The following is an 11150-nucleotide window of genomic DNA, read 5'->3' as shown; positions in this document are numbered from 1 at the left end:
CAATAAAGGTTACAGACAGAGAGCCTCTAGCTATCGCCATGAGTAAACACAACAGAATCCCTTTCAAAATTTAAAGTGTGTATGCTTTTTCCACCCTTCAATACAGAAATCACCATGCAAAGCAGTATTTCCATGAAAAATCAGCTCCCATTTAAATGAACAGGAAAAAACCCCAAACCATGCAATGACATACGGTTTTACCAGATGCAGTAATTAAAAATCCAAGTTTAAAAAAAACCAAAAAGCAAACACAAAGTCATCATCAAGTTTTCTGTTTTATTTAAGATTTTAGTTTTAATTCTGAAGAAAGAGGTACATTTCCTTGGTTTTAGTTTTAGCATCAGGTTATAGCCATGTTTATTTATCTGTTTCTTTTTTCCTGTCTTTTCAATACTGCACAAACGTCCAGAAACTACAGGGTTAAGTAAAAGCTGCAGGCAGAGGAGGTCAGAGGTTGCTCCTGATGGTGATCATGTGGCCCCAATGCAGTGCTATCCCAGAGTGCCCTAATCAGGTGAATCTTTGTTTTTTTTAAAAAAAAGAAAGAGAGACTGACAGAGGAGACAGAAAGACTGAAGTAAATATCACTCGTGTTTCAGCTGCTTATATTACGTATACGCTAGGTATTAAATCTGTGAATACTTTTAAAACATTAAAGTTTACTTTAAATCTAAAGCCAAAATTAAAGAAAAATCTTATTCTCCCCTCTTTAAACCACTCTTTAGCAACATGCCAGTTACTCATAGCTCTAAGTGTTCTGTCTTTCAACACACTTCATGTCAAACTGACTGACACAAAATCCCCTTCTCAAAAAAAAACCAAAAAACCAGCATAGCAATTTCCCTGTGTAGTGCCACACTGAATGCAAAATAAATGCTAGGCCACTGCTTGCCCCACATGTTCAGTAACTTCATTTAAATTAAATATCTTTTTCATGTTTCTGCATTTGATTCTGCATTGCATATTTTCCCCTACTGCAGATTGACACTTTTCCACTAGGCAGAAATACTCATGTGCAAAAGACATAAGACAGTAATATTCTCCTTAAGCATTGAGACTGCAATTTGACTTCTCTCTCTCTTTTTTTTTTTTTCTTAGAATGGTTAGAAAATATTTCAAACAGTGTATTTCAAACACTGGCTCAGCAGAAACTTAACAAAAAGATATGGTCATGACCCTGTGATGGCATTGCATTTGGGGGGAAGGTTTGATCAGGAACTGGATTCTTCAGAAAGAAAGATATGACAGGGAACAGTAGGTGGGCATGGGGAGGAGTCAGGGTGGGACACTTCCTGCATTTCTAACGTTTTGGGTTTTATTTTTCTTTTTTTTTCTTCTTCCTCCTTTCCTAATGACGATCCAGCGCTGAGCTCTGTAGTAGATCTGTGGGGGTTTTACTGGGGGGTCTGAAGGCTGTCTGAAAGCCTGGTGGTGGGGAATGGAAGCTGGTGGGGTTTGAAGGAGGAGAGTAGGGATTCCAACTGGCTCTGTGCAGAGGGATCTGTGTGCCAAAGGGGTTACTGTGGTGCGTCTGTGATGGTGCTGCACTGGGGCCGTCCACCTCTGTGAGGGCCTGAAGAGATTTTAGCCAATGTGGAGGATTGTCATCTTGAAGGGTGTCTAAACTGTTTCCTGTGGAGGCTGGGATACCTATGAAGAGAAGAAAAAAAAACAGGGATACAGGCAAGTCAGAGCAGAAGCAATAAGCCGAGCACGAAGGAGGTCAATTTAACCTAACAAAAAGCAACAGTGAGAAAACATGATTAGTTTGCACAGAGAATGCATTTTACATTATTACATATAATTACCCTGCCCGCAAAACATTTAACATTAAATCCAGATAGGAGAAAGTTCCCCCTCAGAGCACTTCTTCACAAAATACACATTTTTCTATCAAACATACTGTGCAAGGACTGCATCCCTGTTGACGTGACTTTACCACACCAAACTACCAGTACACTGCATGCTTCACCTCCTACTCTGCCTACCTGAATCATGCTTCAGCCTCTCTAACAGGGAAACACAACCAGACAGCCTTATAAAAGAGAGCTTTATAAACAAGTGGAGTATGTCCCTTTTTAAATAACAAAGTCCAGCGAATGCCTTCAGTGCCTCAGGACCAGCGGCGCACATACCGGACATGCCATCCAGCGAAGGGACACCTACATTGACCCTATAGATAAGCGCTGATCCACCTGACTGCCTGCAGAGGTCCCGGGCATGCATTGCAAAGGCCTAAGTGACGCTTTGTTATACCTAGCGGTTCCACAAAAATTCCTGGACCCTTGAGGTTTTGTGGATGGAAGCTGGAAGAGACCACCGCATACTGACTTTTTCTTTTTTCCAGATGTAAATCAGTTTGTGCCAAATACCCATTTGATGGTTTGCCAGCGGAGCTGAAGGAGTGAGAAACGGTTACCTGTGATGATTGCGGGGTCCATCCAGCTGCCAGGGCTGTCCCAATTCAGGCTGTCGGTGGTGGCAGTGTTGGACGTTGGTACACTGTGGTTGGCGTTGGAGGGGGAAGAAGCATTGGGCAGTCCACCAAAGCTGATGTTAATGTTCGGTAGAAGTGCCCTTAGCCCGTCCTGCCATTCCTTCATATTTAAACTCTCTACAGAACTGCTGTTGTCTGGGAGATTTACCAACAAAAAAAAAATGAAAGATAAAAAAATAAAAAGCTGAAGTTAGAAACAGATGTCCTTCTTTGGTGGGGTATGGGATTTTGTTTTTACTTTTTAAGCTAAGCATTTAATACTTTCTCTGTCCAAAAACTAGGGACAATGTTTATGTGATTGATGAATTACTCAGAGGGGCTGGCAGGTTTTAAACCAAGTATAAGGGAGTGGGAGAAAGATTTAACTCCTCCCCCAGTTAATATTTCCCCACTTTTTTCAGTTCAGAGACTCAAATAATCAAGGGCACAGTGGCTCTCCCTCTATTACTAATAGGGGAAAACCTACCAGATCCTTTATGAGAATACCTCTGTTGCAAGCTAGATAACCCAATTCGGCTGCTTTATTAATGGGCAGCAGGCTCGAAAGGGTTTTCTTTGAAGTATATTAAAATGAAGAAAGGCTAGGTAGGGCTTTGCAATAGAAACCGAACATGAGGAACCATGGAGGCGGAGAGTATCACAAAAGTTTTTTGTTTTGTTATAGCTCGCTCATTCACAGCCCTACAGATGTTCTTCCGAAGGAAATGGTAATTAGGTTTTCATGAAGTTGGAGGGAGTGCAATTTCCTCTTGCAGTTGAAGAACAGTAGTGAAAATTCTTTAGAGACCTTTCAGAATAATTCCCGGCACAGCAACATCCTCAAAACTTTGGTTAGAAGCAAACCAGCTGGACACAAAAACAGTCAAGTCTCACCTATTTGCCTAAGTGTTTCAGGGCATGTATTGGAAAAGGACAACAGGATAACGTGGCTATTAGCACTACAGCAAATGAGCCCTGAACACAAACATTAAACCATGCCATCTGGAATGGACTATCAGGTTCTATGATCCATCTCCTGCTTTAAGTATCTCAAAGCAAAACAAGCTGGACACGTGCATCCAAGTATTTATCAGCCAATACAGAAAGTCATACATAATTAACTTGTGGTCAAATATATTTGAAAAGGAGTGTTAGGTAGTACACTGGTAGTACACTCTTTTTGAGAAATACCTAGAATACAACTTTTTTTTTTTTTTTTAAAACCATCTCTGCCTGTCCTAATTGCAGACAGGACCTTGATGTCAATCAGAAGTGTTACAGTGAGATACTTACATAATACTGCTACTTCATCAACAACTGCAGAGATTTAAGTCTTCATGGAAAACTAGAGGATATCACTAACTTGCAACTCTGTATATTGGACAGTGACAAAAACAGTCTCACTTGCTATCAAAACCTGCCTTGGCAATTCTTGTAAAACTGAATGCTCAGAAAGAACTGATGTCTCGAGCAATTATCTTTTTGCAACTAGGGGACCCCCCCCCCCCCCAAGTTCTTGAAATCCTGTGCTTTCATGCAGAACTTTCCTTCCCCAGGCCAGAGTTTTTTTAGAGTGAACTTTATATAAGATTCTGCTTCTGTACAGAATTACAGCAAGCAACTTCAATCACAAATCACAGCAAGTCATACCTCAGTCCATGTCAGCAACTGAACTTCAAAACAAATTACTACGCAAATCTGCTATATCCACTTTGCCTGTGACAATTGTTGGAGCAATCCATTCATTTCTAGTCCTATGCATGCCTAATGCAGCTGTTCTAGCACAAGCATCCATCTGCATGCATAGATGTCCCCACATAGCAGGATGGCAGCTGACACCTAGAATGTCTGCAGCCAGACTGATGCTGTGCATGGAGCCTGGACAGGGATAACAGCGCAGATGCAGGTGTAGTGTACTACAAAAATCATCCTCTGTGCCTGGGCAAGTTTGCAGAATACATTTGACTCTGAAAGGTTTACAGTTGACTGCTGTTATCCCCACTCACTGGCTGAGACTGGGGAATGACTCTTCCTCAGAGGTTACAGCATGAGGTACCTCCATGGGGGAGACAGACAACTCCAAAGCATTCCCATAAACAAAGACAGGACAGGTCAAAAACAGGTAGTGAAAGTAAACCCAAAAGCCTGTCCATTACTACATGCATGTTACATCTAAAGATTAAAATTTTAAATGCTACAGGAGAAAAAAAAACCCAGTCATAACAGAACTGCAGCTCTGCCTCAAGCAAGTAACCTCAGATCAGCTTTTTAGTAACACCTTAGCAAACATACGCAATCAAGCCTCCAGACATAAGTGTGACTGTATCCACACACTGCGTGCAGCAATGTGCTCTGTGGGGCCTGGTGTACAAGTCACTTTGGGTGAAAAAAAGCAGGCTTATCAGAGATTTGTTCTGTGTTCATTTAGCATCGAGCCATAGTGTCTACAACTGGCTTTCATGTCTACTTTCATTTCTCCTACTGTAAATCAAATCTACTTCCTGTTCCCTCCAGAGCTCCCACTTTTTTCTTTGCCATACTAATGCACATAATAAACAGTTTTAATGAGTTTGGTGCAATATGTTTTTCACTGAAACCTACCATCCTGGGGTTAAAAAAAAAAATCAAAATTTTATAAAGTATTAGTCAGAAATATCCTTGATAGATATTTGCTCACAACCCTCTTGAACATCCATAAGCCTATTTGAGACAAGTTCTAAATTCATTTTTCAGAACAAAAGTAGCCAGCTCAGCAGCACGGAAATAACTGTGCAGCAGATTCTGCATGGTAAACCATTAGTTTCCACTTTATTTTCTCACCACTGCTTCCAACAGCTTGTGCAAAGAAATGTAGCTCAGTTTAGTAACTTGCTTCTCTTACAAGGCAAAAAGCACACACAGGATGCTTACTAGGACCACGCACGAGTGAACATACTCACTGCAATACCTGCGAGCTGGGGATCTGCAAGCTCATGATGATCTTAATCATGGACATTGCTAACCCCCAACATGCCCTCAAAGCTCATGTGCAAGAAAATAAACATGGGCAGTAAGCTACACACCTGCAACATATCATTGAGGAAGTCTAATGAAGACAAAGCCAGCAAGATGTCATACTTATAAGGAATGGGACAGGAAAATAAATGTAGTAAGGCATTAGGCCACCTTAGGCTAAGAAACTGTATCTATTTTTGTCATGTTATTCGCCATTTAAAAAAGACTAATGCAGCATACATGAGTCCAGAAAGATAGTAAGCAGTTAAGATACAAGATTTTCATGGAATAGAAAAGGCTGGCACTATTCGTTGAGGAGATATTAATCTGTGAGGGAGGCATAGTCCACCATTGCTGTGACTAACACAGAGCAAAAGAAAATAAGAAGAAACTGAGGAAGGCTGTCCATCTCAACTGTCAGTACAAAATCCACTTGGAATCACAGAAGTCAAGAGATGAAAGTCCTAGAAGGATTCAGTATCTATAAAAACTGTATTATTTGCTAGCAATAAGGAAGTTTGTTTATTAAAATCTTGTGCTCGTGGGTTCAGAAGTGACAAAACACAGAATTCCAAAAGATTTATTGTCCTTCCCAGACAGCTCGGTGTGTGGGGCTGAAAGGCAAGGTACAACAAAAACATTGCCCTCTGACACCAAAGAAAGAGCAAGCAATGCATTACTCAGGTGTCTGTAACAGGGTTTTCCAGCTTGGCTAATACATGCACAGAATGAAAAAAAAAACCAAACATGACCAAAGTTTCACAGCTTTGTCAGACTCCCAAGCCTGTAAGGAGAAATGCTGCAATTAAATTATTTTTATAATATAGGATCTGGTAAGGGATTAAAACGCATTAATGTGTTAAAGTAGATGGGATCAATACAGAATGCAATGCTCTACAACACTCCCTGCACTGCCCTCCAAGGCCTCAGTTGCTGGCTATTAAACACCAGCAGTTATTAAACACCCAGTTAGAAAAACGTCTGATGCAACCCAAGTACATGAGCAATCTCCAGGCACCATTCAGCAATACCCAAACCAAACAATTAAATCATCACATCTTTGCTACAGTCTGACAAGTTTTAAACAAGAGTCTAAGTGAAAGTACAAGTCCAACCCAGAGGCAGGAGTTACTTCCACCACCTGAAGAAAATAAGTATCTTCAGAAGGAATTACTACTCATCCCTCAGCTAGTTTGTCCTTTTTGTTAATTACATTTATGCTTCACCATGAAGCTAGTACCGTAGTTAAAAATGAGAAAAGGTTAACTCTCAGCTAATACAGATCTATTAAAAAGGGCATCTGTCTATTATATTTCCCTACTTCTAAACTTAACTGGTTGAAGGGAGTAATTTTTTTACTAGCTAGCAGACTTCTCAGTTGGACATCATAACCTAGGGGTGTGAGAACCAATACACCACTGCTTCCCTCTCTCGAGTAGAGGAAACACTGTCTCCTTCCATAGCCTCATTGTAATTTAAAGCAGTATGTCTGCGGACAGTGGGAAAACACAGAAGGGGACAAGTTAAAACCCGGTAGACTGCAATGAAAAGATTTTGCACACCAAGATAAATTGGAGATTCCTACCCCATGCTCCGGCTTTGTCTCCGAGAGAATAACCTGGTGAAGTGTCACTAAAAGCACCACTATTCACATGAAAAATAGGCTTAAACACACATTCTGAACTCCAGTCTTCCCCTGATGTGCATTTCATAACCCTATCTGGTCTAGTGGAAAATTGTGTTTACAGAGGTGAACCAATCCCACAGTTCTAGCACTGAACTTTTTCATGTCTGAGGTAGTATGCCAATATGAAATAAAAGCACTTGTATGTAAAATTTTCAAAGTCAACCACTGTCTTAAAGTGAGCAAAGGGAAGAAAAAAAACCAAACCACTTCATCACAAACTTAACCTGTACACCTAATTTAAATAAAAAATACTTAAAGCTAGCTTAAAATAGAATACAATTGAGAAGCCTGAACATTCATCTGTATAAAAAACCTGGTCATTTAATGAATTTCTAAATAAAATCATTGCCCCATCATGACATCCTACCAGACAGTCTGGTAGTGTTACTTCAATATCCTCTACCTGAAATGCCTTAATATTATTCCTTCAAATCAGGCAAAGCAGTGCGTGTTTGGGGGAGAGATGGCAAAGAGGATGATGGCCAAGACAGAAACTATTCTGTTGTACATAATCAACACTTTAGAAGATGTTTGCACAAATATCAGCTTCATTGACATGGGCTGTTCCGTGACTTTATAAATTCTGACAAATGACACCACAATGTAGACCCAAAGGTGTTTCAGATTTAGCTGACCACATTTGTGATGTTGACGCACTTGATCTTTTATATTGAGGGTAATGGGATAGCACATCTTACAGTTGACTTGGAAGGAGGCAAGCCCACTAAAATGAATGTCCTACAGAGACTAGGCCATTTCAAATTATTGCCCCAATTCTGATACAAGTCTATGGTCAAATCCATATCAAAATTTAAGCAGTATATGCTTAAATAAATACAACTAATAGCAAAGATCACAAGATCATCACATTAAGTAAGTGTAAAGCAAGTGTATTTCTTTGCTTTGCCAAAATTATATTCCAAACTATTGCAAGAGCCTGATTTTGTACTAATTGTGTAAAACAAATATCTTTATGCCAAGAGTCCTGAAGAAAAGCAGTCTGAAAATCTAGGTTGCAATTATTTGTTTCTTTTTTAAGAACCCATCAGTATGCCATGTGTGTGACCAAGGCACACAACAGTGCTACAGAAAAGCTTCAAATAAGCAAAAGAAATTCAGAGGAAAACCATCATATGAAAGAAAAATAAACTTATTAGCAATGTCATGTACCTGACTGCACAGAGTAGCAACAAAAGAAGTGAAGAGGCTATCAAAGTGTATTCTGTAACAGAATGGCTATTGCAATGACTTGCTAGTAAGAAGGCCCTTGTGAAATCTTCAAGGACACTGTACAGTAACAGATAGTTCTGAAGCCTTGGCAAGACAACCAGAATGACAAAGTTGCACCTGGGAGTCGGGGAGGAAAAAATATAGGAAAAAAAGGAACAGAAAAGACTACCAGAAAGAGTTCACCAGGAGTCTTTCAACTCGATTAGAAACAAATGGGGCCACCAGAAAAGCATACCCTTTGCAGTGACATCCCTGTTAGTCCCAGCCTGTGCTTTGCGCTACCATTTTCACAGATAGCCTGTGCTTTTGTGTAACAGCCCGTTACCCTGCTCCGAGAAGTGACTAGGGCTTCTCTATTTTCATCTCAAAATGACTTTCCACTATTGGTATTTCTGTTTTGCAAAAAGTTGTCCAATATTTCACTCCGAGGGGGGAAGAGAAGGTGTGTTTTACCACATCCTAAAATGAAGTGATCCTCATCACATTAGATAAACTCAAAAGTCTTTCATCCAAAGCTTATATACTTAACCATCAACAAGACAGATAAAAACTGTACCTGTGTCACTATAGTATGAATAATAAGCTTGTTTGCTCATGGTATTTTTAAAACCATGAGTAAAGTCCCATTTAAACTGCTATGGTCTTGAAGGATTTTACTCTCAGACTTCATTGATTCTGTGTATCTATGATTTCTAGGAATCCCACAATGCTTAAACCAAACGATGTTTCACCCATTCACAGAGGCCTGAGAATGTCACTGGCAGATTAAAGAGGATGGAATCTGTCCACATTTATACAGCAGCGCTGCCCATCAGGAATACAAGTAGCCACTTCATATTAGGGAGATATCAAATGACAGGAGCACTAGAAGATAAAGCTGTTTGAAGGAAACATTTAAAAGCCTCACTGACATTCTCTACACACTGGAAGCAACTTGGCAATCCACCTAAAGGAGCTTTCTAAGTGCCATTCCACACTGTGGATTTCAAATGAAAGTCTTACAGTCATGAGCTCTAAGAGCTGGGGAAACAAAAGAAGTGTACATACACGCACACACGTACATAAACACAGGTACAAAATTGGCTTCAGTAGTCAAGAGACACCAGTTTGCCCTCAGCTTTAAAATAATGCAAGTAAAGCAGCTTTTATCTTGATTCCACATTGATTTCTATGGTTGTATTAATTCTACGTGTGCCCAATTTAACAGATAACCATGTAAATCAAGAGTGCCGTTTTTCAGTTTAAAATAAATCAAGTGCAACTTAACACGCCACTAAGCCAAACTATCAAGTAGAAAAGAAATATATCAAATTCTAAAGTATACACTTCAAAAAGCAAAATAAGTCTTTCTAAATAATTCTCCTTTTTGTGGAAGATCTGACAATACAACTTTTAAACTTTCTGTGACTAAATAAGAGTCAGAAGATTTAATTTCTTTTCAGGGGAAATCCTTTCTACAACATCAGTGAGGGGACAGCTCATCTTCGATATTCAATAGGAAGATTCATATTTGCTTGTATGTACAGTGACAGAATTTTATTAGGTTTGAGAAAAGCAGTTTTACATTAAGTATTCTGAAGAGTTCTTGTGATTGACTTATACTTACCATGGCTCAAGAGACCAAATCTAATACATAACAGCCAGTCACCCAATTTTAAGCTATAAGTAAGTTTCAAATTGAGATTCTAACTTGCTTTGAAAAACATGCTTGACTTCATATCAGAGGTTTCCACAGTATCCCACCATTTTTTATTACTGTCTTTTTAATCATTTATTGATAAAAATGTATAGTGGTCAAATGCAGGACTTCAAGTTGTGGCCCACTGTCCTGCATACAAAAAAGACAATATAAATGCTTCCACCTTAGTCAATAAATAACCTCTTTTTCATGTGAACTAATAAGATGTTTCCCATCCAAAAAAGGACCCCATAAGAAAATAGCCAGTTCTCACCACTGATAATCTTAAATATTAACATAAACCTAAACTGAGCGCACAAAGACTGTTAAGATACTGAAGCGAAGGAAATAGATACCTGAATCCTACATACAGAACAGTTTCATTAAAAAACTCAGAAAGACATGCAATTCCATTCATCTGAGGAAACAGATCTAATTTTAACCTAAGTATACGTGCTGCTTACTCTTAGATCCTGCATCAGGGTTCAATCTCACCAGGCTACCCTGTCAATAAAAAACCCTTTAACCTCAAATGAAAATCCCGTGTGTACAACTGTACTTGTGGGTACGTGCATACATATAGACATAAATAAAAGCAAAGTATGTGGAATTTGCCTGATGGCCAATGCAATAACTAGAATTGGCAAAGAAAAATCAGATATTCAAAGCTATATCGATAGTTAGCAAAGCCTATCTAGTTATGAAGGTTCTGGATTCCAGGAGTACCCAACCAATCCTCTGACCAAAGCTGTGAGAACAGCATTAGCACAGTGAACACATACTCTGAGAAATGATAAACCCATTTTTAGTTTTTCCACATGTGTAACAATTAAGTCTTATGTATATTTGTAGATACTTCAGTCATTCTGTGGGAAGATTAGATAAACTGCAAGAAAGCTGTGAAGAAAAACAAACCTTCCATGACATGAAATTCATTCCGATTCCTAAATGCTGTCTTCCAACAGAGGTGACCCACTTTTTAAATACATGTTTTTTTAAAATCAATACCTTTGGGAACACGCTGAAGTTCAAATGAGGTTGTGATGTAGAAGGAACCAAGAGACAGAAAAGGATGTAAAAAATCA

At 39.2% G+C, this 11150-nt stretch overlaps 1 protein-coding gene across 9 annotated transcripts in view; it reads right to left on the bottom strand.

Moving 5' to 3' along the window:
* Positions 1-272: 272 nt before the first annotated feature.
* CNOT4 (CCR4-NOT transcription complex subunit 4) overlaps positions 273-11150 on the bottom strand; it is a 45761-nt gene continuing 34883 nt past the window's right edge. For 6 of the 9 annotated variants that reach the window (XM_075706147.1, XM_075706135.1, XM_075706142.1 and 3 more), the window contains 2 exons: positions 2420-2632; positions 273-1650 (listed from right to left, as the gene is read on the bottom strand). In XM_075706147.1, coding sequence (XP_075562262.1) covers positions 1349-1650; positions 2420-2632 — 515 coding nt within the window. In that variant the 3' untranslated portion in view covers positions 273-1348. The remainder of the gene's footprint in view (positions 1651-2419; positions 2633-11150) is intronic. The other 3 variants (XM_075706177.1, XM_075706167.1, XM_075706189.1) reach the window with 1 other exon arrangement.

The sequence above is a fragment of the Pelecanus crispus genome, chromosome 1 (assembly GCF_030463565.1).
Source record: "Pelecanus crispus isolate bPelCri1 chromosome 1, bPelCri1.pri, whole genome shotgun sequence".
NCBI lineage: Eukaryota > Metazoa > Chordata > Aves > Pelecaniformes > Pelecanidae > Pelecanus > Pelecanus crispus.
The sequence above is the reverse complement of the archived record's forward strand: the minus strand, read 5'-3'. Positions and strand labels throughout refer to the sequence as shown.